Source organism: Manis javanica, chromosome 2, assembly GCF_040802235.1.
Source record: "Manis javanica isolate MJ-LG chromosome 2, MJ_LKY, whole genome shotgun sequence".
Taxonomy (NCBI): Eukaryota; Metazoa; Chordata; class Mammalia; order Pholidota; family Manidae; genus Manis; species Manis javanica.
This window is the reverse complement of record NC_133157.1, coordinates 19,637,103-19,663,277: the sequence shown is the minus strand read 5'-3', so window position 1 is coordinate 19,663,277 and position 26,175 is coordinate 19,637,103. Positions and strand designations below refer to the sequence as shown.

Genomic DNA, 26,175 nt, shown 5'->3' with positions numbered 1-26,175 from the left:
AGTTCATAGGCCTGCTGCCACTCCCAGTTCAGGGTCACTCCACAGAGTTCTTGGTTGGGGAAACCTATGGCATCTCCTATGCCTGGCACTGAGCACAGAGGTGTCTGGTAAAGTAGGTGTGAGGACACGAAAGGCAAAAAGAGACATGGAATTTTAAAAACCCAGCCTACTTCAGTCTCCAGTGACCCCCAAATTCCCTGCACTCCGGCCACCTTGAGCCTCCATCTGTTACCCATGCTTGCCTCTCTCACACTAGTCCCTATGACTGGGGTTCCCTTCAAGACTGACATCCTTTAGGACACCTTCCATATTCTCCCAGGATCTCCACTGCACCGTATCTCACAGGACATAGAGCCCTTGCCACTTACAACCTAGCGATCAAGCTAATGAGCTTTGGAGTCAGACATGGTTAAATTGGAACCGTGGCTCCCTCACATACTAGCTGTGACCTCAGGCAGGCTACTTAACCTCTGAATCTGATTCATGTATAAAGGGACGTCATACTATGTACTTCACTAGGTAGTTTTGAGTGTTATACAAAGGACTAGTGCACTACTTTAGACATGGCAGGCATAAAAAAAGTTTCTTCTGATACTATAATTAAGGTGTTCTTTGTCTAGTCTCGTTCAGTGGACCTAGAGGATATCATAAGTCAGAGAAAGACAAATACCGTATTTCATTTACATACGAAATCAAGATAAATGATCCATCAAAACAAATAAACTCATAAATACAGAGAAGAAACTTGTGGTTGCCAGAGGGTTGGAAAGTTAGGGGATGGGCAAAATTGGTGAAGTGTATAAAGAGATACAAACTTCCAATTATAAGTTATGGGGATGAAGAGTACGGCTTAGGGAATATAAACAGTGATATTGTAATAACTGTATGGTGACATGCTAACCACTCTGACAATGGTGAGCATTTTGTAATGTATATAATTGTCGAATCAGTTATATATCTGAAACTAATTGTGTATCAAATATACATCAGTAAACAATTTTTCTAAATCCTCTTGAGCTAATGAAATAAAAATCTGTGGAGACTATAGTCCTAGAGGACATGTCCCTACAGCACAACTAAGCATCCTGATTTCCAAACTAAGCTCTTCTGACAGGCTTCCCAGGGGTAGAGTTGGAGAGGCTTCAGGGCCTGACCTAGGGGCTCTAGGACTTCCACTTTTACCTGGGCAGTTTCTGGCTTTTCCTGTTTTGCATATTGGAGTTCTGCATAGGATCTCTCATGACCAAAGGGCCCTGCTGTTAAAATGAAGTTTGAAAGTGGCTGTTTTTGAAACTAGTTGGGCCCTCAGTGAATCTTGTTCATACTGAGGGGAACACGTGGTGGAAAAAGGACACAGGTGTGATGAACCATTTCGGAGACCAGGAACTGCTTTGTAGTTAGAATACCTTACACAGGCTGCAGAGGAAGGCAAAAGCCCCATCTCAGAAAGGAAGGCGTCTGTCTCCAGTGTTTATTAGGCCCAGCCACTTCCCTTGCTAAGGTCCTGGGGGTGAGCCCTCCAGGCGGTCAAGGGCAGGCAGGAGATGGGACAGTGAAGGGAGGATGTGTTCTCTGGGTACAGAATCCTTGACCACAGGGTCCAAAGGTCCTGGGCCAACCACCAGGAAGCTGTGCATGCCTACAGCCTGTGCTCCCTTATAATCACAGTGGTAATTGTCCCCAATATGGGCTGCTACTGCCGGTTCCACCTGAGCAAGTTGCAAGGCCTCATGGAAAATGCGGGAGTTTGGCTTGGGCCAGCCGGCAGCCTCAGAAGTAAGCACAAAGTCGAAGTGTTCCCGCAGGCCAAGACCCACCAGGATGTCTTCTAACCGCCGGTCAAAGTTGGAGACCACTGCCAGCCTAAGACCTCGTTTTCGGCACCCCTTCAGGGTGGATTCAGCCCCCTCCAACACCTGCCAGGTGCAGGGTTTGCTGAAGTCCTTGTACAGCTGGTTGGCAATGGAGGCCACAGTCTGAGCATCCTGAATACCTGCTATGTGGAAAGTCTGCAGGACCACATCCAACCACCACTGGCAGGAGGTAAGACCATGGCTCAGGCCGTAGTTGGGGAAGCTGTGGCTCTGAGCCCTGAATGCCTGCCCAAAGGCTTGTTCCAGGGTGGCTGCCTCTACCTCCAGCCCATGGGCCCGGGCCTTGGTGGCATATTCTTCTCCCACAGGACGGCGGATCCTGAGCAGTGTGTCCTTCACATCCCATGTCAGCAGTCTTATCTGTAGCCGGTGTATCATGGGTCTGCAGGAGGGGGCCAAGTCTACTCCAGGTCTGCCTCAGGTCCCAGAAGCCAAAGGGAAACTCGGCTACACAGATTACCCCTCCACAACTTAAAGGTCTTCTCTTTCCGGGTCTCATGGGTCAGATTTCCTGGCACTTGGCTGACATCATCACAGCAGATCCTGGAATGAGATGGCAGGTGAGGTGGAAATTCAGGCCTTGCAGTCAGAGACAGACTGGGTTAAAATTCTGGCACTGACAACTCACTGTGTCACCCTAGAAGTGTCACTGAATCTGTCTCTTCATGTCAAAGAGGAGCACAATAACCCAGCCTCACAAAACTGGACTGAGACCATCTGTTCATTCCACAACAAATTTATGAGTATCTATTATGTGCTAGATGCTAGGGAATAGGACAGATTCTCACCCTCATGGTGTTTATAGGCACTAAAGAATAGGGATACAGATATTAGACAAAGAACTGCATAAACACTTAAGCATAAAGAAGGCAGCGTGTACCACAAGGATATAAATCCAGGGACCCAATCTAGTCTTTTCTTGTCAGGGAACTTCCTACCAAAGTGAAGAAGTTTCAGTGGGGATCTGAAGAATGGCAGTGCAGGAAATGGAGTTGGGTAAGTGTTCTTGACCCTGGAAACAGCAAGTGCAAAGGCCCTGAGGCAGGGCAAGAAGTCCAGTGCGTTGGGAAGGCAGGGCTTTGTAGGTAAGGAAACAATTATTATGTCCACTATTAGTATTGTTAGCAATGTCAAAGACAGAAGGGTCCTTGCAGACCATATGACCAATTTCCTGACTCTTTTTAGGGAGGACTGAGCCAGAGAGGGGCAGATACTTGCCTAAGAAGAATCAGTGGCACACCAGTAGAACCCAAACTTCCAGACTCTGGCCCATGTGCTCTTCCCTCGTGCTTAGACCTATTTGGATTTTTAAAGAATCTGAATTTGGTGAACCTGTATAGCACACGGTAAAAGGCAGGACAGAGCAGCCTAGCCCTACCTGTTTCTAAGCCTCTCTGAGCCCCAGCCTCATCTTTACTGAAGGCAGTGTCTGGCTGGGTGGAGAGCCAAGGAAATGGGTCCTCAGTGCACACAAAACAAATTCCTCAGCCTGTTGTCCAGAGGTTGGATGCAGCTTCTTTTCGCCTAGTTACTTACAGATAGCCCAAGGCTGTCTAGTTGAAACCTGATGGGCCAGAGTTCAGAGGGCAGCCAAGTTGTTGCTGAGGAAGGGATGGGGCCAGTGAATCTGGGGACAAGCCTGAGAGGAAATCGGCCAAGGATATCAATTTAAGTCAGTCTGGAAACTAGGGAGCGCTATCCAAACACCCTCTCACTTTGCAGGTGGGTGGATGGAGGGCGGGGGGAGCTCGCCCAAAGTCACACGGGGTCTGTGGCACAGCTAAGACGAGAACAAAGGGTTCCCGACCTACAGCGATTTCCATTTCTGGAGCCAGAATGGCGGCCTCTGCACTGCAGGATCGCTCAGCCTTCCCCCCCACCTCCGGAGCTCCGCGGCGGCAAAATCCAGGTAGCCTGCCCTTCAGCGAAATCTCTACAGCTGCCCCGTGCGGGGGAGCGGGGCGGGAGGGTCCTGCGGACGCCTGCCGTGGCTGCGGCCCGGCTCCCGGGTGCCCTTCCCAGCCCCAGCACGCTCCGACGGCTGGCCGCCGGTTTCCGGGCCCAGGACCTACCTGCCGCGCGGGGAAGCCGCCAGGAAGGAAGCCGCAGCCGCACCCGACCCAGGACAGGAGCAGAGCTCAGCCGCCGACGCAGCCACTGGGCCCGCCCCCCGCGCGGCGCCCGCTGCCCTCCGCGGCCTGCGCACCGCCCCTACGCCGTGGCCGCCCTCTTGCTCTCGCTGCCTCAGCCTCTGCCGCCCCTCCGCTGCCCCCCGCCCTCTCCGCTCGCTGCCCTTGCTGCTCCCGCTCTCCTCGCCGCGCTCCTCATTCCCAGGGCGTTCTGTCACCCTCCCCGCCCCTCCGTGAGACCCCACCCTCTCAGTTCCCCATCCCGCCCCCTTTTGCCCCCCTCGCCACGTCTCACCGTCACCTTGCACCCTTCCCGTCCTCTATGCGGACCTACCCTCGCCGTCTCCCCCAGCTTTCTGAGCTCCCTCCGCTCCTCCTTCCCTTTTTCCCAGGCTCCTTTGCCTCCCCTGGATCTGGACACCCCTGGGAGGTGCTCAGGCTGACTTGGGAAGAGGGGGCTTGCTGAGTGCTGTGTGGACTTGGGCAAGACGCTGCCCCTCTCTGGTTTGAGTCTCCAATCAGTAGTACCAGGAGGGAATTGCTTTCATGGTGGGAACGTGTCTGAACCAAGATGTTTTGCTGAGGGTAGAGTCCTCTGCAGTAACCTAGCTCTTTGATTAAAATAATAATTATTATTATGCTTATATAAAAAATGTTTAAAAATACAAAGTGTACAAGTAAAAAACAAAAGCCCTACATCATTCACTAACTACTCATTGAGCATTTCTGCTCTGTGTCTGAACCTTCCCTTCACTGAGGCTATGGTGGGAAACAAGAGGGTTCCTGCTTTTATGGGACATGGGAGGGGCAGACAAAACTCATGTAAACAAACAAGATTTCAAGTAGCAAGGAGTGGTATGGAGGCAATAAAACAGAATCGTTTCATCAGCAGAGACAGGGGGCCCTCTCTGGATGCGAAGGTTGGGAAGGAGCAAAGATCAGACGCAGCCATGTAAAGATTAATAGATGAATACCCCAGGTGAGGAACTGGAAAGTGCATAGATGCTGGGGCCCAAACCTGCTTATACAGCAAGAGCAATTGTGGAGGGCGGGGCGGGGAGCTGGGGGTGAAGAAGGAGGGCGTCTCTGTTCTCTTCTCACTTCCTAGCAGTTGCTGCATGGGCAGTTTTGGTTATTATGCTAGCAGACATTTTCTAGGAACACACAAATATGCATATAATTTTCATTCTTCCTCCCTTATACCGATGTTTCTGTTTCTCTTTTTTTTAAGCAGAACTTTCTCCTGTATTCCAGGACTGGTCTGTTCACTTAATTCAGAACTACCTCACCCTCACTGGGCTCAGGCCTGGGGAAATACAAAGTGCAGAGCCTCAGAGCTTGAGGCAGCAAGGGAAGGAGCCTGACTCCAGGGACTCGCCAGAAATAATTGTTCTGTGTTACAAGTGAGAGTGAAAACGGTGATTGGGAGGCCAGAGATCCATCTGCATTTCACAGCACTCGAGAATGTCTGAGATTGTCTACTTTTCAGGGTCACCATGATGCTGGGGTTCTTGTTTGCGGAGCTGAAGAATGAGCTTCACAAACAGTCAAGGTAGGAGAGCAAGGTACAGGCTTTTATTTAGAGATAAAGTGAAAGGATAGAGCTCCCGGCTCACGCCAGGAGGGGACAAGAGAGTCCGTAGTGGTGCCTTGTCTAGGGGGTTTTATAGGCAGTTGAGGAGAACATGGAAAAACTTAGGGGTGGGGACTTGTTAAGTGGTCCTTGAATATTAAAATTTAACTTAACTGTAAGGAATTTCCTGCTTTGATTTCTCTCTGGGACACTGGCGCCTTGGTCTGGGAGCACATCAAAAGGCTGCCTGCCCAGCCCTCAAGGTGGGCTGAGGTATTGTCTACTTGCTAAAGCATCTTGCCTCTTGAACTTCCTGGGTGTTAAAATGCAATCTTACTTTCAAGATAGAATTCTTCCTGCCTTTTACTATGCCGTCTGCAGCTGGGTCTGCATGCTAACTAAGTTAGTTGCTCAGTTTGCAAAATCACCTTGTCAGATCTGAAGGAGGAAAGACAGCACATAGGCCTGGGCCTTTTAGTATGCTAAAGTGAATCTTACACATGGTTACAAATGATTAGCATAATAAAACATGTGCTACTCTTCTTTATCTGGGAAACATTAACTGATTTCACTGAAGAATGATTCTAGAGCTCAATGTTTAAGAGTTTTAGCAGGGGGGGTTCTGCAAATATCCCACCTTGCCCCCTCTAGAGGCTCTCACCCTACTCTGACTACATCCACGGTCCCTGTCTCAACCTGAGACCCAGCCTCTGAGGTTCCGGTCCCGCCTCTGCTACCTGATCCTGTGGGAACCTTCCATTAAATTATTTTCCTATCTGGGCCTCAGTATCCAAAATTCAAAATTAGGGGATTGGACAAAATAATTACCAACTGAAGTCCAGGCTAGTTTATGTTAAATTCCAAGGTAATTAACTTTGCCAATGGAACCAAAGTTTGTATCAGGGGCAAATGAGAACATGATTCTTTTCAGATAAGGTATTTGAATCTCCTGAGAGGTGAAGGGTTTTGTTCAGTCATATCACTGTTTCAACTCAGGGCACTCATTTTTGCACAAGGGGGGCATTTTCATTTTAATCTATGCAAATGTGTCCCCTGTGGCCCTGATTTAACTGTCCTCTAGGTTCTGCCTTTCTTTCTCTTTAGCAGATAAAAAGGAGCTTGTGAGTCACAGGAAAGCCATTGACAGGTCCCTGTTAATCCAAACAAGCATCTTTTTGATTTGCCAGTTCAAAACAGGTACATCTAATGGGTATAGTTTCAACCCTAAGTCAGATGACCGAAATCTCAGAGGGTTTCATCCCCTGACCTGTCCTTGTGTGGACTCTGGCCTGGTGCTTGCTGCAGGAGACACCTGGCATGCCACTCTACTAGATGCTGGCTTAGGTTATTTCTATTTGAGAAACCAAGTGTTTTACATGAAAGCTTTTTCTTTTGAGATTCTCAAAAAGTAAGCTCAGGCTGGGCACACCAGACACACATCACACATCTCCCTTTCTTTACTTTTAAACTTTCATTCATTTTTTTTCAAGCTTTTTTAAAAAATATATCATACACAGAAAAAAATGCAAAGAAGTGTACATGTAATTGAATTTCTATAACGTGAACATACCTATGGAACCAGTACCCAGACCAAGAAAAAGTATTTTCAGGACTCTTTCTGCTTCCAGTTGTTTATTGCACAAAAGGTAACCACTATCCTCATTTGCAGTTTTACTTGTATAGAAAGTATACAAAATAGAAGTTTTACTTGTTTTTGAACTGTATATAGAATACAGCATGCACTCTTCTGTCTTGCTTCTTTTGCTCAAGTTTTATTTGTAAGATTCATCCATGTTGCCATATGTAATTATAGGTCATTCATTCTCATACCCATAATATTCCATTATATGAATATACCATATTTTACTGTTGCCAGGCACTATCTCATCATTCTCATAAAAAATGCCAGGGTTATCTCATTTTTGGTTATTACAAATATTAGAAAATGTTGCTGTGAACTTTCTTGAATATGTCTTTTGTGACCATATGTACCCATTTCTGCTGGTAGATACCTAGATGTGGAATTACTGGGTCATAAGTTCTGCATATATTCAGCTTTAGTAGATAGGGCCAGTTTTCTAAAGTGATTGTACCAGTAACAGCTAAGAGGTCCAGTTGTTTCACATTCTCAACAATTGGCATCGTCTCCCTTTTTAAAATTTTAGGCATTCTGATGGATATATGGTGGTATCTCATTGTGGTTTTAATTCGAATTTCTCTGTTGACCAATGAAGATTAATACCTCTTCATACATGTATTGGCCAAGTTTTCATTTATTTTTATTTAAGTAACACAAGTATATCCTTGTTAGATATAATACATGGATATAAAAATGCATTTGAAGCTAGGTAATACATAAAAAGCTAAAGTTCCTCTAAAACCAACCCCTTGCCCCCTACTCCTTTACAATCCCTTCCCCAGTTTTGAGCACTGGGCTTGGAGTTACACCTGAATCCCAGCGTTGGTCTGCCACTGACTTTTGTGAAGTTCAACAAGTAGCCTCTCTGGGTCTGTCTCCCATATAAAAAACTATGTTTACCTAGTTCTAAGGACCAATTTCTTTGGACATTCTGACCACTGTTTCTGTGACTGCAGGGAACTCCAGGTGGTGGGGATGGCCACTCATCACCACATACATTATCTCCATCTTCCTTAGTAATTGAATCCTTGAGTTTTGACTGAGCATGTGGCTGCCCCACTAGACTCGATTTTCCAGCCTCCCTTATACAACTAGGTATGGCCATGTAACTAAATTTAAATAAGGGCATGTGGACAGAAGTGATGTGTGCAACTTCTGGATTATGCCCTTATAAAGAAGTGTCATGCCCTCCACTTGCCTTTCTCCTTCTGCTGACTAAAAAGAGGACCCAGTGGTGGCAACTGGATCCCCCATCTTTATCACAAGATGGAAGCCAGGATATGTTGAGGAAGACAGAACAAGGCAGAAGCCATGACCCCCTACACTATGTGTTGACATAGACTGTACTGCTTAGGGAGGAACACTCCTCTCTTAAAAAGCTATCACTATCCTGGTTGTGGTTAAATCCTGACTAATACAGAGTGACAGGGGAATGACTTTAAATTTGGTGTCAGGGCAGGTTTGAGGAAGTGACATTTGAGCCAAGATCTTAACAAAAAGGACACAGCCATACAGATTTGGGGGAAGAGCATTCCAGGTAAAGGGGACCACTGGTACGAAAGCTCTGAGACCCCGCCAGACTTCTGTGTAATGAGGCAGACCCTGTCAATCATGGTGCCGTATCTCCCATGCATTTGTTTAGTGACTAAAACCAAGAAGCTGGTCATGTGATCTGAGCAAGGCCAATCAGAGACCTCCAGAGACTTGTTATATGAATGATGGGACTGAAGGTATCTATCTTTCTCTGGGATTCTAAGTTTTAAGGACTATCTAGGGATCATGTTGCTTTCTAGTGGCAAAAGCCCATCTTAGAATAAAACCAAAACTAGGTGAGAACTAGGAAGGGACAGAGCCTCCACGAGAGGGTTGGACCCTGGACCCAACCACACCGGACTGCATCACTATTCAGTTATGAAAACCAATTATTTCCTTTTTGCTACTGAATTGAGCTTCTGTTCTTGCAGCCAAGAGTACCCAGAACAATACAGAATATACAGCGCTGCATGTCACAGGCCCTAATATGTAGAATTGGCAGAGTCCACATCGGGTATGGAGCAGGTGGGGATTTCTCCTACTCTCGTTGGGAAATTGTAGTAAAGTGGTTGGTTCAAGAGCCTGTTGTTTTTTGAGACCCTTGACTGTATGACCACTGAGGCTGTAATTTTAGGGTATTAGTGAAACAAAAAGTGAGGATGGTGGAATGTGTTGGTGATTTGTTGTGGCCTACAAGAAACAAGATACATTACAGCCCAAGCTGGCACATCTGGGAAGGAAATAAGAAAAATTGTCTGAGGAAGAAACGTCCTTAATGTTCACCAATTGGTTGTGATGTTTGGAAGTCTGAGGACAATATGCCTTGCTGATTGTGAAAGCTGAGTTCTCTCTGCCCAAGGATAAAATTACTACTAGTGAGAACAGGACAAGCAGGCGCCTGTGGAGGAACTAGTACCCCATGGACTGCCCAAATCCCTCCATTACTGCCTCTGTAAACAAAACAAGGGGGGCCGGAGAAGACACTAGGCTGGCACTTCTGGTGACAAATCCTGACTCCAGAGGCCACCACTCATACAGACCATGATCTCTGAAGGCAACTCAGCCCCTTGGTCTGCCCTATAACTGGAGCTAATAATAGCATCGTGTTAGACCCACAATTTTGCTACTACATTGAGAGCTGGTATTGCATAGTGGTTAGGGTAAAGGCCTTATTGTTGGGCTATGTGGGTTCAAATCCTAGCTCAATGTTTTCCGTGACTGGGGTTCCAGATTCAGTTCTACCAGACTTCTTGAGTGGCCTTGGGGAAAGTCATATAAGCTGTCTAGATATAGCTTCTTCATTGCAAACCCAGGTAAATTTAGGATTCCCCCTCCACCAACCCTCTTCTAAGCCTTCACATCTCATTAAATGGCCCAGGCAATCCAGGAGCTCAAGCCAACGTCATTTTTCACCTCTAACTTACCTCCTAAATCCATCCCATTCTCCACCCCCCACTGTCTCCGCTCTAGTCCTGGACACAAAATTTCTTATCTGCACTTGCCAAAGCACTGTCAAAATGCTTTTATAACATGCGAAATCAGAGTGAAGTCATTCCCCTGCTTAAAACCCTTCAAATGGCTCCCCTTCCTCTTGGAATAAAGGCTCTCCATCCTCCTTAAGCATGGCTTTTGAGCCCTTTTATGGTTTGGCCTTCATCTCTCCTCACTCGGTTCAGGTCACTTCCTCCTCCATCTTTCCCTGAACTACAGTCATACCAGCCTTGTGTTCTTTCAGCTCATCTCACCCCAAGTGTCCCTCTGCCTGGAATGCTCTTCACCAGATATGTCAGCATGGTTGCTTATCTTTCAGGTCTAGACTTCAATGTCACTCCCTCAAGGAAGCATTTTCTGGTTCTTCAGACCAGGTCAGGTCCTGGTGACCACCACAGCACCTATCGAGGTGCCACTTGGTGACACATCTGTCTCCTGGTTCTCCTCAGGGTGACACATCCTTGTGATAAATCCTTAATGTTTACCCTGGGGGGTGGAGTCTGGATGCAGAGTTGTCTGCTGTTGGTAGCTAAAGGGCAGTGTCTATCTACTGTCTCTCTGTGCCTAGAGCAGAGCCAGGTCCCCTATTTGCTTGGCAATGACAAATCTGGGATGGCCTTGAAGAACCTTCCCTTCTACACTAACCAGAAATGAGCTCAGGGGCCAGGAGAGAGGAAGCCAGGAAATCAAGATGGTGGAAGGTTCTGGTTTGCTCAAAGCCCCAAGGCCCATCGGTGGCTCATCTTCGATTAATGGTTTGGGCCCCTTAGAGTTGGAATGTCCTGTCACTTTGCAAATAGGCAGGTGGACTTGCACGCTGGCCCCTACTTAGATGGACCTTAACTTTCATTAGGGGGAAACATGTGGTGTCAGTCTCAGAAGAATGAAGTAAAACCACTCATCTAGATGCTCAAGTCAGAAACCAATGGAGCATCTGTTTCTTTCCTCACCCTTAACACCTGTCTCCCCAGTCTCAGATTTAAAGCTTTGGCGAGATCTGCTAATTCTGTCTTCAAAATGCATCCTGAATACATTTGCTTCCTCCTCTCCCTACTGCCACCGCCCTGGGACCGGCCACCCTCATCACTCACTAGGGTCTCTAAGAGCCTCCCAACCAGGCTCTTTCTCTCTTGCCCTCCAGTTTTTCATAGCAGCAGACTGTGGGAAATTAGAGCACACGTAACATCTGGCTAAGACCCTTCACATGGCTTTCTGTCAGATGCAAAATAAGATCTATGCTTCCTTCAAGGTGCAGTGTCTACCCTTCCACCCTCCAGTCCTGTCAGCCACCTTCCTCTTCGTCACCGATGCCAGCAGCCCTGCCAAGCTCCGCCTGCTGCAAGATCTTTGAAAGCTTCGTGTCATCCGTGGCTTTTGGTGCGCTTCCCTCTGCTCACTGTAAGGAGGGAACCTCAGGGGGGGCTTCTCAACTGTCCTCTCAAGAAAGGCCCTCGTCTGTTATTCTGTCTCAGACACCCTTTCTTTTCTTCAAAGCACTTATTACAATTTGTAATTGCTTTCTTAGTCTGTTTTCTTATTGTTTCCCCTATTCTCCTTGTATAGATCCCAGGCAGAGAGACAAGCTGAGGTATGTCTTGCTATATATCCTCAGCATTGTGTCCAGGCACAGAGCAGATGTTATAAAAAAATCTCTCTTCGATAAAAAGCCTTTGTGGTGGTGGCATCTCTGATAGTCAGGAACTTTTTTTTTGCTTCTGAATGTTGATCCTCAGGCAATGTTTCTGCTTGTTAATGAGTAATTTTTCTTTAGGTTTATGGCTGGGAGTAGAACACGAGATCTTAAGAAGCCTGGCAACCCCTGGACTGTGTGGGAAAATCACCTTCCAGGAAAAGTGCAGTGAATCTCAACTCTAAACCTGGGGATGTTAATCTAGTCCTCAGTCCCAGCACCCAGCTCTGCTGCCAGAGGCCTTGGGCTTCCCAGAGCTTCTCAGGATCCATGACCCAACTGCCCTCTTCTTCCCCTATTTCCAAAGCCCCTCTTTCAGGCCCCACCAAGCCTGCGCCTGTGACTCCTAGTGGCTTTGAGCTGAAACTACAGCAAAGGAGCTGGGGACAAGAGAGGAGAGCCTCAGGGCTGAGCCAGGGGAGGAAAGGGGAAGCTTGGGAGAGCCTATGAGGATGTCGCTGTGAGGGGTAAGATTTGGCCTCTTGGAAGAAGCCAGCCAGGGCTGCAGGGCCCCTGCTGGCATGTAAGCAGGAAGACGGCACGAGGGCACAGTTCTAAAGCAGCATTTACTTTGGTTTTCATTTCTCCAAGGCCCTGGGACCTTTTTGAAGTCCTAGCTTTTGGGTCTTGAACACTCTCTCTGTCACTCCTCCTTCAGCCACTGCAGCAGCTGAGGTGTGTAGTAGGTGATGATGATGTCTGCACCTGTCAGGAGAGAAGCAGCAAGCAGGGGAGGGGCTGGGCATCAGTTCTGGAAACACTTTCTGGGAGATGAGGGCCAACTGTGGGCAGTGGGGAGAAGGCTACCATGAAGAGCCACAGCTTGAGGGTGTCACAATGTAAGACTGAGCCCAGCTGTGGTCAGTTATAGTTCTGTACATTGTATGACCCTGGGCAAGTCATTTTCTGGGTTTCAGTTTGCCACCAATGTATTAAATACAGTTGGGGCAATAGGTAAGTTGTCAGTTCTCTTCTCACACTATGTTCCATACCAACAAAACCAGCTCCCAGTTATGGAGTGATATGCATATGCAAATTACATGTATCATCTCATTTAACCCTCTTGACAACCATGCGCCAGGTCTCTTATCCCTAGTCATAGATGAGGACACTGAAGTTCAGAGGGGCTCAGCTAAGGTCTCAAAACCAAAAAGGAATAGAGGGTTCTGCTTTCTTCAATGTTCTGTGTCCTGCTCTGCAATTCCAAGTTCCTTCCTTAACCTCTGTCTGTTTAGATCCCTGGTATTTCCAAGCATGAGACTCTAGGCTGTCTCATGACTTCATTTCTCTCTCTGACCAAAGTGCCTATCAGTTCCTGTGGTATAGGTCAAAAAACCCCACCCTGCCTGCTTACCTGCTCTGCGGAAGGCAGTCATGGCCTCTAGTACAGCAGCCTTGAGATCAAATGCCCTGGCCCGGGCTCCATGCCACAGCATGGCAAACTCTCCAGAAACGTGGTACACAGCCAGAGGGAGCTCAGGATGCTGCAGAGAAGCAGCAGTGGGCAGACAGGTTGAAATGGAGGGTGGGTGTGCCTCTGCGAGTGTCCCTCCCTCCACGCCCAATCTGTGGCCATTTTGAGCTCCATGCCCTGAGCTGTTGCTCTTGGCAGCTTGGCCCATCCTTGAACTGTTAAGAGCAGAGCTGTTCAAAGGCTCCTTCAAGCCCTGGTACAAAAGCCCACGGTGGTTGCGGGGCAGGGATGTGAAGGGGAGGATTCCTGTTCAGAAGCATACTGCTTCCAACTCCAGGATTCTGCAGTTGCTCCATCTAAGGTCCCAGAGTCTGTGGACAAACTCTCTCATCTCCCTGAGCCCCCTCTTGTCTCTGCTCTGTGCTCACCTTGTCCTTCACCTCCCGCACAATGTCCAGATAGGGCATTCCTGGCTTCACCATGAGCACGTCGGCTCCTTCCCGTACGTCCCGGTCCTAAGGGATGAGGCATGGTGTGGGTTGTGCATGGAGGCCAGGTGGGAGGGAGACAGGCTGGGTGGGGCTCAAGCTGGGCTCTCTCACCACCGCTCGGAGGGCCAGGCCTCGTGCTCCCGGTGGCAGCTGGTAGCAGCGGCGGTCTCCAAAAGCTGGGCTTGACTGAGCTGCATCCCTGGGAAACAGAGGCATCAGGGTGGGCTCCAGCTTTGGATTAATGGGTCAGAGACTTAACAGCAGACCCTGCCTATCCCAACTCACCGGAAAGGTCCATAGAAACAGGAAGCAAATTTGGCACTGTAGCTCATCACCGATACCTATGTGGACCGACAATGGGGGTCAAGGCTCAGGCAGCCCTTTCCACATGTACCAGGGTGAAGTGACAGGAAGAGAAAGGACGTAGGCTGGGAAGTAGGTGCCTGTGGTCTAGTCCCATTGGAGCTCTGAGCCTTGATTCCCCATCTGAGGAACAGAGGTTGAGATGGATCCCAAAGGCCTCGTCCAATGCTGTCTTCACTTCTGTGGCTCTTGACAGATATGCGAGCAGGGCCGGTCCAGGTTTTCTCCTCACCTCCCCACGCCCCTCCCTGTGCTTCTTGCCCCTACCCTGTTGCCAAGTCCATGCGCCATCAGAGCCTCCTTGATAGCTTCCACCCGTCCATCCATCATGTCCGATGGGGCTACCACCTGACATCCTAAGGGGCAGAGGGTAGCCTTCAGAACTCTGGGACCTTCCTATCCTCTCTGCCACCTCCCTGACCAAGGTGTTCATCTCTGCTGGTGGTTCACTCACCTGCCTTGGCATAGGCCAGTGCCACCTCTGCCAGCCGCTGGCGGCTCTCCTCAGCCTGCAATACCCCATTCTTGTTCAGGAGCCCTGCAGGACAAATAGCTGGGTTTGGGGGAGCATCTTGGGCCCTGGCATGTCCCACAATGGGTAGAACTAGGCTGTGGGAATGGAGATGGCTGCCAGGCCAGTAGAGGGAGGAAGCTCACCGCAGTGACCATGGGAGGTGTAGGGGCACAGGCAGACATCACAGGCCACCAGGAGGCTGGGGAAGGTCTTGCGCAACAGACGGATCGCCTCAATGGCTGGGGAGTCCTCGGAGTCGGCTGCAGAGCCCCGCTCATCCTAGTGGCAGGGTTAGGACAGAGCAGTTAAGTCTGCTACACGAAGCCTTCAGGAGGCACGATGGCCAGCTCTCAGAGACTGCAGCCCTGGCCCTCTCCTTTTATAACCAAAATGGAGGAAGTGAGGACTGTCCCCGTTTTGTAGAGGGAACCTGATTAGGGTGTCACAGCCCTACTTAGCTTCTTGACCCTACATGGGTGCGATCTTAACGGCAGGGGCCATGTCTATTCACCTGTGCCCCAGGGCCAGCACAAGGTTGTAACGAGGGTGTGGTCAGTGTGGAACAGCTCATCCTCACCCAACCTTCCCTTCCCCTCCCCTCCTCTCTAACTCTGCCTCCAATTCTTCACCTTGGGAACTTTGCTGGGGACTCCGAACACCAGGACACAACGTAGGCCCTCTTCCACTAGGGGCTTCAGCATCTCTTCTAGCCGGTTCACACCATACCTGCATGCAGGCGAGGTAAAGGGGCTGAAATGATGCAGATCCCAGGCAAGGGTCCCCCCACCCCTGCCAACCCTCTGCACTGTGCCTGTGTTAAGAGCCAAGCGTGAGGCACCATGAGGGCTCAAGCCCCACAGTTCAGGGAGGGACAGGAGGGTACCCACCAGAAAGATGAGAGCCCAAGGCCCCAAGTAGCAGAGCTATGGAATATAAGCTGTGTGAGGCCCCTCTGAGGTTTACATGTATCCTGACTTCAACTCCCACTGGAGTTCAGCTCTCTTCTGCAACAGACTCAGCTGTGATGTTTCTGGTGATGGGTCACCCACTGCTCTATGAGGCTGCCTCTACTGTTGCGGAACAGTGTGGGCCCCGAGAATACCCTTCTCACTAAAGATGAAGTCAGCCTCTCTGGATCTCCTATCTCCTGGCTTTGCTTCTGCTTCCTAGCACTTCCACCTGGGAAATCTCTCCCTTCATCATTCCCTTGCCCTCCCCTCCATGTCTCCTACCTGGCCACTCCTGGGAGGCTGGCGATTGGCTGTACATCATCAGGAACATCCCTGCAAGAGTGGGGAGTGGGCTATGGATTGGTAGCTGTGGGAAGGGCCAGTGGTGACAGGGTGACTGGCAGAGGGATGGCTGGGAGCTGGGGAGGAATATACAAGTAGAGATGGTGGGAAGAGGATGGGATCCAGTGTCTGGTTCCCTTGGCTGGCCAAGCCTGGCTCAAGCCTGAAATAACAATAGGAACAACAAGAATAACAGTGACAAGAGCAATTATACTAAAAGAATGCTAATCATAGGAAGGAGTCAAGTGGTTAAGAACTTGGACTCTGAAGTCAAAAGGTCCTTGCTTGCTATCTAAGCCACTTACTGACTTGGTGAAATTTGGCCAAGTTGTACCATCTCTTTGACCCTCAGGCCCTTCATCTGTATCCTGGGTAAATTCATTCATTCATTCATTCAACAAATATTTCTTGAGCACTTATTATGTGCCAGGTATATCTTCTTGACTCTGGCAATATAACAGTGAATCAAACAGACAAAAACTCTGCCTTCGTGAAGACTGACATTCTACGGGATAATATCCATGCCTTCTTCTTACAAACTCAGGAATGAATGAGACCGTATATGTAGTGCTTGCCATTGTACCTGGTATACAGGAAGTACTCAATAAATGTCAGCCATTGCTATTATTAATAATCACAACCGCCAGCTCTAACACATACCTAGTGCTTTATAATCTATAAGACACCATCTTGGCTTCTGTCTTATTGCAAAAACTCAGGATGGCAGGCAAGGGTTATTTTTCTTAATTTCCAAATGGGAAGACTGAGTTCTTTTGAAGGGTGGTTTTGTTCTTAAACCCAGTAGGCCACTTGCAGCACTGTGGCTCCCAGTTGACAGTCCACTTTACCACCCACAACACAGATGCCTGCTTTGGCACCACACACACACACACACACACACACACACTCTCTCTCTCTCTCTCTCTCTCTCTCTCTCTGTATGTAGGAGGCCTGGCTATTCCTGGAGACTCACGTGACAAAGATGGGGTAGATAAGATTGGAGGCATTGAGTGTGGTGGTGGCTGCCTGCCAGGTCCGAAGCAAGGGGTGGAAGTAGCCGCTGTGCAGAGCTGACTGGGGCTGCATGGTAGGTAACGAGAGCACGGGGCTGCTGGCTGGTTGGAACTGAGGGCTGCTGAGATGTCTGCTGCTCTGTGGGGGCAATGGGAGGTACATGAAATATTCTGTCCCTAGGAGATGGTCACATACCCCCACTGTTCCAAATTCTTGAGTCCCTGCTGTCTAGCCAGTGCCACTCCTGGTGTGGTCTGCCAAGCCCTGATGGTCTATCACAAGATAAGTAGACAAATGAAAGTAGACCTTCAGAAACGTCCAGAGCCATTTGAATCTGGCAATAAACAATCTGGGCTTGTATTTTATATGGGCGCTCTCTTTTTTTAAAGTAACATTTCTTTGGCAATTCATTTTTATTGTATTTTATCAAAGAATCAATTGGTGTGGGACTGGAGATTGGCATGAGAAGCATGGATTTAGCCGACATTGCACTTTGTTTATTCCATGAAAAATGTCCATGTGCTTGGCAGAAATTTTAGATAAGCAAAAGAGAAAAAAACTGTAATTCTACCTCTAGAGAAAAGCACTGTTAACACCTTGGACTTCTTGTGAGGCATGACACATTTAAATAGCACTTTGCCTGACAGACACAGACAGAGATCCCCTGCAGAAGCTGTCTTTTCCAGCCTGAGAGGCTCCTGCCCTCCCCATGTAGAAGCCATACTTGGCCACTTTCTGGCTCTGCTCACCTTGTCCCCTTTACCCAGAAGGTTGGTGTCCTCTCAACAACCTCCCCATCCCCATACCCTGCCAGCTTCTCCACAAGGTGCCCCCACTTCCCTCTCCCACTAAAGCTTCTCTTCTTGCCCTGATCGATCACAACCTCTCTTACGTAACGGTTCTTTGTGGACCTATCTTTTCCTGTCCCAGTAGACAGGGCTTCTGCAGGGCAGGGTCCACAGTTTGTTCATTTTTGCCTCCCCCACAGCACTCTGCCACACAGTAAATATTTAATTACATGACATACAAGATAACATGCCCTAAATATGTGACTAAGACAGAGGCAATTAGGGGCATTAACATTTGTTTTCTGAGCACCTATTGTGCACCAGTCTGTGCTGGGCACCTGTACATGTGATAACTCATCAAGTTAGCACTGCAGTCCTAGGAGGTCAGGCTGATTAAAATCACCTCAGAGAGGAGCCTATCTCAGATGACCATGCATTCTCACGTGAGTTCGGAGGTCAGAAGAAACTTGCCAAGAAGACAGGGGCTTGAATTTGCTTTTGCAGGATGAGCGGGTTCAGCTTGGCAGAGGGAAAGGAGAGAAGTTCCCTTAGGAAGGCAGGAAGGGGAAAGGTGGGGAAGCAGGAAGGGCTGTGGACTCCTTTGAAGACCGAGGAGGCACTGTGTGCATGGAGGGGAGGAGAGGGGACAAAGGGGCCAGACTGAAGACATGGAGGGTTTCTGAGAAGGGGACAGGGGAGCGGCCGGGTCAAAGCCTGGTGTAGGAAGATAATTCTTGCAGCCTGAGCAAAGCAGGCTGGAAGCAGAGGAGCACAGAGGCTGTGGGGTCAGAGGGGCAGAGAAGGAAGGGCCATCAGAAGGCAGAGACTACCTCTTGGGGTTGATCCTCTGCGCCTGTCTGACCCAGAGGGCAACAGAGACAGGGACAAGGCAGAAAGAAGACAGTGTGGAGCAGAGCTTGAGAGGAGGTGGAGAGGTCTTTTCTAGATACTTCCTTTCGGAGGTTCCTGGGGGAACCCCCAGTAGCCAAGAAGGGGGAAAAAAAAGAGCCACCAATCTCTCCTTGTAACAGAATGGGAATGGGACCTCAAGATCCAGAGGGACAGGGACTTACCCAATGTAACACAGTGAATTAGAGGCTAAACCAGCAGGCCTGGAAGCCTGGTGTGTCCATTCCCAGGCAGGGAGTCCTTTAGTACAGTGACGGTGCCTTCATCCCAATGGTCTCCCAGGCCCCCTTAGCTCCGTCCCAACCAGCTCAGGGGCCCATTTTATCCAGTCCTCCTCCTTGTCATGTTTGGGGTTATCAGGAGCCACAGTGACACCGACCTGCCACCACACCCCTGCGCCAGCTCCATCATCTGACACAGAGGCAAGACAGGCCTCACCAAAAATGTCCCAACCCCCAGATGAGCAATCATTCAGCAGATACAAAGTCCTGAGTACCCATTTTGTGTAAGATTTTCTTTCAAGTCTGCCAGGGATTAGCGCAGCTCAGAGGTTAAGTCACTTGCCTAAGACCACACAACTAGTTAGTAAATGAGCCAGAAATTTAATTTGTTCTAGACAATGAGTGCAGGGTTTTATTTACTATATGCCACTGATAAACACTTGATTCAACAGGCATCTTTCTGCCTATACTATCTTTGTCTTGCAGGCTGCAGAGACGGAGGATGTGAGAGAAAAATATGTGAATGTATGTTATGTGCTGGGCACTGGGCTAGATATTTTGTATATGTGTTATTTAATTGCAGAGACTTGTAACTTTCAGTGATAAAGAAATGGAGGCTCAGAAGCCTTAAGTCAATGTCATCCTGGAGAGTCAAGTCAGATTTTAGTTAGGACTACTGTCTCTGATTCACTTCCCAGAGAACAACCTTTGTAGCAGGCTCCTGCAGAATCCACAGAGCATTCCACCGGCATCAGCTCCCCATTCACTTTAGCAGGCTGACGGAGCAAATGCCTTCTGCTTATTAGAAGGGTGGGAATGCCTAGGAGCTTTGCTGTCCACATTTAATCCCAGGGGATGGGGGCTGGGATAGCGGAGTCCAGGGAAGAGGGTGAGAGTGCTTAGTTAGGGGGGAGATGTGTGGCTCACTGGGGCAGTTCCACTCTTATCTGTTTTTTCTTTTTAATTTTATTTTGGTATCATTAATCTACAATTACATGAGGAACATTATGTTTATTAGACTCCCCCCTTCACCAAGTCCCCCCCACATACCCCATTAGTTACTGTCCATCTCTTACCTGTTTTTAAAATGTTAGGGTTGGGGAGAGATTTGATTTGAGAAATGAGTATCAGTGCTGAAAAAATTCGAAAGTTGAAAGTCACCAATCCCATTTGTCTCTACATTCTGACGTGGAAAATGGGGTGCAGAGAGGCGATGGGACTTGTTTGACATGACACATTGAGTCAGGCACAGGGCTGGGCTTCACCATGGGCATCCCAGCTTGTAGCCCAGTGCCCTATTACTGACACCACACAAACGTTCTGTTACAACAGGCGCTCAGTAAATGTCTATGAAATAGAAAAATACCCTTGAGCAACAGAGTTGCATCTCTGCTTGCAGAGCCAAATCCAGCCTGGTGCTTTACTTTACAAGAAGTCCCTCAAAGATTGGGAGATTTTCACACTTGGGAGGGTTTCTTCCAAATCAACGGAGCCTGCAAGTCAGCTTAAATCCTGGGGCAGCCCATTGAGGTCAAGAGCAAGTCACCAGGGGACCTAGCACCTATGCTTACCCACATTAGAACAGGTTAGCTTAGCTGGAAGGCAATATAGGGTGATGCAGAAAGAACCATGCTCGAGGATCAAATAGTCCAGGGTCTGGTCTGTGCTCTGGGTGACTTTGGGCAAGGTTGCTGGGCTTTCAGCATCTTTATTTTATAATCTAAAAAATGAGAATGAAACCACCAAATTTGCAAAGCTGCCAGAGAAAACTGGAGACAGCGAAGAGGCACATGCCTGGCACTCAGTAAACATGTGGCCATTTTATGATTAGGAGTAGAAGTGACCTGGAAAGAGCAATAATCACCACATAGGTGCTGTGAGAGGGACCTGTGTTTCTGGGAGTCAGGGATGGCTTCACAGAAGAGAGGACATGAGGGATAAGTAGTTTTTCAGATTGATTGCAAGGTATCTCCTTCCTTGGAAGGCAACTTCTCCCACGTGGAAGTAACCTAAGTTAGGTCCTGAGAGCTGCCACCAGGAGGGGCTGAGAAAGATTGGCAAGGTCTGAACCCCTTTGTTGCATTCCTCTGAGGATTCCAGAGGCTGTGCTTTTGGCATAGGGGGTTGGCAGCTGCTGCCAGCTCTGGTGGTCTCTGCCAGTAGCCCAAGAAGAGGCAGTTAGGAGGACTGGCTTAAGTAGAAGGTGGCCAGGGCTGAGAAATCCAAAGCCCTAGACGGGTCCAAGACAGCAGCTGTCAGGTAGTTCTGGAAAAAGGATGATGCAGAAACCCCAGACGAGGTTGGCTACTTGTTTATTCAACCCATATTTTCTGAATACCTACTTTGGGCCTACCCCAGGGCTAGATAAAGACATTAAAGAGAAGAATGAGACCATGCCTTGACCTAGGGCTTTGAAGAGCACCGTTTCCTCTGGGCTTAGCCATTTAGAGCTATAAGGAAAATTTGCCAGTTCCACAGATTCCTAGAACATTTTGGCTAACAGGCTCCTTACAGCTTGTTGATTACATCATTGAAATGATGGTGAAACTTGGCTCAGAGAAGAGCTGACACTGGCCCAAGATCACCCAGGGGGTCAGTGGCAGATCTGGGGCTAGAATCCAGGTCTCCAGCACCATTACCCCTTGATACTTTAAGTACAGCTTTCAAAGCTGATTACCAGCAGATCTGGAATTGTGGAGAGCTGAGTGAAGGGGATGGAAGAAGAGGCAGGCTGGTGACTCTGGACCTGGCTGCAGCTGGCAGCATGATGATTAAGTATGTGGGTTTTGGAGCTTGTAGATATGGGTTCAAATCCTGATTCTGTCATTTTCAAATTGTGTCATCTGGTTTCATCTGGTAAATGGGGACTTGAACCGACCTCACTGGGCTGTTGTAAAGACTGAATGGGTCGATGCATGTAACGTACGTACAAGCCTAGCATAAAGCAGCTATTTTGTTTCCACCTCCCTCCCCCATCTCTGTAAGGTACCTCGGGCTCTGCACCGACGGAGACTGTATTAGCGATCTCCGAAAGGCTGGACCCCAGGGAAGAGACGAGGAGCCTGGCCCCAAAGGGCTACGTCCAGCGGAGACCCCAATCTCGGCTGCAGCAGGACAATCTACCTCTAAGAGTCCAAACAGGGGCCCCACAGGGACTGCCAACGGCAGAATGCCAGAGGCTCCTCCAGCGGTTCAAGCGCACAGCATAAACTAGGTCGGAGGACACGGAACCCTTGGTGTCCCAAACCCCCGCCTCCCAAGTCCACCATCTCCCCGAGTCCAGCCACCTCGCTCACCGGCCTCCCTAGGTCTCGGAGCTGCCACTCTCGCCACAGCTCTCGCCACCGCTCTCGCGCGCTCTAGACTCCCGGGGCCCACGTGGGGGCGGGGCGACTCGCCCGGAAACGGCTCCACCCCCAGTCACAGCCCATCCCCACCGGCATGCAGGCTACGCCCCTGCCGGCATATCGCCGGGTGGTTGGTTAACATCTGCAGAGGCCCCGCCCACCACGTTGGGCTCGAGGCCTGGCCAATCCGGTGTGCCGAGGGGCTGTCCCTGCGTCGGGCTCGCGTAAGAGGGCGGGGGCAAGGCGGGAGGAAACCGAAGCGGGCACTGGGGAGCGGCGCGGGAGGGTCGCTGTGGTGTGAGACACCCTCCGGCGAGATTAAGGCTCCGACGTTCTCATAGTCCTCTCTCCAGCCTACCGCATACTTGGCTCTGGTTAATTGTTGAAAGCATAATTGAAGGCAAGGACATTATAACAACACCGTAATGCCTAATACAATAGCTAAGTACATTTTTGCGGACTGAGCATTTTAAAGTTGTTGAGTTTAGTACCAGGCTGTGGTCCAAAGTTCTGAGAAATCAATTCCAACGTGATTACTCAGCTTCTACTCTGTGGATTGGATTGTGGAGATGTGATGTGAAAGACATGGGCACTCTGGAAAAGTGCAGGTCTGGGACATCAGACCTGTCTATGCTGGGTATAATGAGGTTGACCAAAGGTCTGTGAGTATGTACAGGGGCAGAGGGGATCTGATAAGTCTATGGGATTTAGGAGAACTGTTAGGATTGGGTAGGTGAAGTAGGGGTCATGACCAGCAAAGGAATGCCTTTATAAAGGTGCGTCAGCGATTACTGAAGAGTTGAGTTTGAACTGTATAGAATGCCAGTGGATTGCATGTATTACACTTTTTATCAGATTTCGTATCTCAAAATCTGTACCCCAAACCTGTTTTATACCTCTGTATTCCAAGTTAAAGAGGGTTAATGCTAGGGAAATATGACACAGGAGTTCTAATCTGGTCAAAAAAGGAAGGTTGGTGGAAAGGAAGTTACGTTTTTTTTGTGTGTGCATTAAAGAGTCAGGGACAGTACCATGCATTTCACATTCACTTATCCAATTCTGGCGACTGCTATATTACTATCTGTATATTACACATTGGCAAAGATTTGCTAGGGAGATGAAATAATTTGCCCCATGTTACACTGGGATTTCTCTGCAATGCGGGCTAACCATGCTCCTTCAACTCATAGGGGTAATTACTGTTTTTGTTCCCTCACCCACCCTTCACAGTTTAGATCCCTTCCACAATTTTTTCATGACACCTGTGTCAACTTTGAATTTATTGATAACTAAAAATAATCAGGACAGTTTACCTCTAAGAACCCACATAGGGTGGAAAATTTAGGAATGCTGCTGTTTGGTGTAATCTGTTTTTCTCATGTCTCTCTCTTATTCTTGACAGAAGGTAACAATATGAATAAATCTCAAACATAGTGTTGAGCAAAAGGAGTCAGACATAGGAGTATATACTGTCTGGTTTCATTTGTATGAAATACAAACCAGGCAAAATTCATCTGTGTTGTTGGAAGTCAGAATAGCAATTACCACTGGGAAGGAGACCAAAGGGGCTTTTTAAGGTGCTGGTCATGTTGTTTATTTATATGAGGGTGAGTTATGTGGATGTGTTTAGTTTGTGAAAACTTATCAAGTTCTATACTTACCTGAACCTTTTAGTGTGCATATTATACTTAATAAAAAGTAAAAAAAAAAAAACAAGAAAAACAACCCACAAAAATTTAAAACCCCATGAAATCATTGTGGGTGCCTCCCAGATGGGTATAGGTTATTGTGCTAAATGCTGTGAAGAGCTTAAAAAGAGAAAAATTAGTGGTTACCAGGGCCTGGGGGAGGGAAGCATGGGGTAACTGCTTGATGGGTGTGGGGTTTTATTTTGAGATGATGAAATGTTTTGGAACTAGATAGGAGTGGTGGTTGCACAACATTGTATTTGTGCTAAATGCCATTGAATTGGTCATTATAAAATGGTTAATTTTACGTTCTGTGAGCTTCATCTCAAAGAAGATAATTGGTTCATCAAATGCAATACGGTATTCTGGATTGGATACTGGAACAAATAAGGACGTTAGTAGAAAAATAATTAGTTTGGTATTTGATAGTTTTTTTTTAGTTTCTACAAATGTAGTGTGATTATGTAAGATGCTAACATGAAGGGAAGTTGGGTGATGGTTGTATGGTAACTCTGCACTCTTCACAGTTTTTCTGTATATCTAAAATTGTTTCAGCATAGAAATCTTATTAGAAAAAAATAAATACAAACAAGGCCATGGGCCACTGGAACAGCTCTGTGCTTTCATAAATCAGTGGTAAGATCTTGAGCAAGTCAGTTCTCTCTGATGAGCTTCAACTTCAATTTGTAAAAATAGTTTGGGCTGCAAAAGTAATTTTGCATGGGTAAAGATGGTGACCTTCCCACCATCCAAATCCAGATCAGAATGTCTAGGCATGAAGGGCTATGGGTAAAAAAAAAGGGTGAGAAATATTACCTTAGTTTGTTAAGAGTAGGCAGTTAGAGGTGGAGAAAGACAAATGTGAAATGATTTCCCTCATTTGTGGAGTATAACAATGAAGCAAAACTGAAGGAACAAAATAGCAGCAGACTCAGAGACTCCAAGAAGGTACTAGTGGTTACCAAAGGGGAGGGGTGTGGGAGGGTGGGTGGGGAGGGAGGGAGAAGGGTTTCAGGGGTATTATGTTTAGTACACATGGTGTGGGGGATCACGGGGAGAACAGTGTAGCACAGAGAAGGCACATAGTGGATCTGTGGCATCTTACTACACTGATGGATAGTGACGCATCGGGGTATGGGTCGGGACTTGACAATATGGGTAAATGTAGTAACCACAGTGTTTTTTCATGTGAAACCTTCATAAGAGTGTCTATCAAAAAAGAAAAGAGTAGGCAGTAAGATGTGAGAAGGAGGGGAGAAAGGGGGAGACAGGCCACCCTGTGTCCATCCAGAGGCCCCCCTGTTTCCTTAGGCCAATCCCTTTTTAGGTTCAGCACAAACTGATAAGTAAAAATACGGGTCACTGGGACCTTCTTGATTTTAGAGCATACACACTTAAAGAAGACCTTGTCACTAATAACCCTGAGGCCATCATAATAGTATATAATTTACATGATGGTTTTGGCCCCACCATGGGTTTCTCTTAGGCACTCATGGGAAAAATGATCACAAACTTGCACAAAGAGGCTGAAGGAGAGGAAGCAAGACAAATCCAAAGGATGATATAAGAATGACAAAATGAGAGGGAGGAAACCAAATAAACCTCCATCAAGGACACAGTGTAAAACTCAGCAGGTCTTTACCCACCCTCAGGGTCAGTGTCTCTTGAACGTATTTTCCTTTTGCTTTGCTACATAAAAAATTCCTTTGCAGCTTTAACCCTCTATCAGGCGTGTAGGGGACGGCCTTTGTCTTCTCACATGTCTGAAGGCAGAATGGGAAAGCACCTTCCCCCACGTCTGAACGCAGCACGGGAAAGCACCAGTTTGAGAACAACTGGTGCAGTCCTTGGAAGTTATTTGCCCACAAAAACATATCTTGTCCTCGAAGACGAGCCAAGACGCCTCACTCTGAAAATAGAGAGACCTTGAGGACGTGTGAAAACACCACCCCTGCTTACCAGGCAGCTTCTAAGAAAATCAACAAGGTGCTCTGGCCTGCCCCCCCTGAGAAGGGTAAAGATGAGTATAGCACTTGGCTGAGGTCCGAGAAAGGCAGTATAAAAATAAAGGTGCTGTGCCACATCGGGGCTGCAGCCACTGTCGGTCTGTCTGTTTTGTTCTTTCATTTAACCCAAAGAAAATGTGCGGCACACTACATCTGGCATCCAACGTGGGGCGTCCTCTCAGAGTGATTTGTATATTCA

The 26,175-nt window shown here is 48.1% G+C and overlaps 2 protein-coding genes and 1 long non-coding RNA gene across 11 annotated transcripts; 1 reads left to right on the top strand and 2 right to left on the bottom strand.

Annotated features, from left to right (window-relative positions):
* Window positions 1-659: 659 nt before the first annotated feature.
* HDHD3 (haloacid dehalogenase like hydrolase domain containing 3) lies at window positions 660-4,391 on the bottom strand. Of its 6 annotated transcripts, none has more exons than XM_037027461.2 (2): window positions 4,338-4,391; window positions 660-2,417 (listed from the first exon to the last, which is right to left on the bottom strand). In XM_037027461.2, exon 2 carries the CDS (start codon window positions 2,250-2,252, stop codon window positions 1,497-1,499), a length of 756 nt encoding a protein of 251 aa, XP_036883356.2. In that variant the 5' UTR covers window positions 2,253-2,417; window positions 4,338-4,391; the 3' UTR covers window positions 660-1,496. The 6 variants fall into 6 exon arrangements, with proteins under 6 accessions (XP_036883356.2, XP_036883355.2, XP_036883354.2 ...); XM_037027460.2 differs by having other exon boundaries at window positions 4,299-4,352; XM_037027459.2 differs by lacking the exon at window positions 4,338-4,391 and adding an exon at window positions 3,947-4,223.
* LOC140847055 (uncharacterized) lies at window positions 3,469-4,638 on the top strand. The gene is made up of 3 exons (XR_012126657.1): window positions 3,469-3,596; window positions 3,688-3,783; window positions 4,396-4,638. It is a non-coding gene; the product is annotated as an uncharacterized lncRNA (long non-coding RNA).
* Window positions 4,639-12,476: 7,838 nt separating this feature from the next.
* On the bottom strand, window positions 12,477-22,372 carry ALAD (aminolevulinate dehydratase). 4 transcript variants are annotated; one of them, XM_037027454.2, is made up of 12 exons: window positions 22,223-22,372; window positions 16,977-17,155; window positions 15,944-15,994; window positions 15,341-15,437; window positions 14,855-14,990; window positions 14,652-14,735; window positions 14,465-14,553; window positions 14,120-14,175; window positions 13,946-14,033; window positions 13,772-13,858; window positions 13,284-13,413; window positions 12,477-12,634 (listed from the first exon to the last, which is right to left on the bottom strand). In XM_037027454.2, the coding sequence occupies exons 2-12, from the start codon at window positions 17,087-17,089 to the stop codon at window positions 12,573-12,575; spliced, it is 993 nt and encodes a 330-aa protein (XP_036883349.1). In that variant the 5' UTR covers window positions 17,090-17,155; window positions 22,223-22,372; the 3' UTR covers window positions 12,477-12,572. The 4 variants fall into 4 exon arrangements, with proteins under 4 accessions (XP_036883349.1, XP_036883348.1, XP_036883350.1 ...); XM_037027453.2 differs by having other exon boundaries at window positions 22,232-22,365; XM_037027455.2 differs by lacking the exon at window positions 22,223-22,372 and adding an exon at window positions 21,925-22,128.
* Window positions 22,373-26,175: the final 3,803 nt, after the last annotated feature.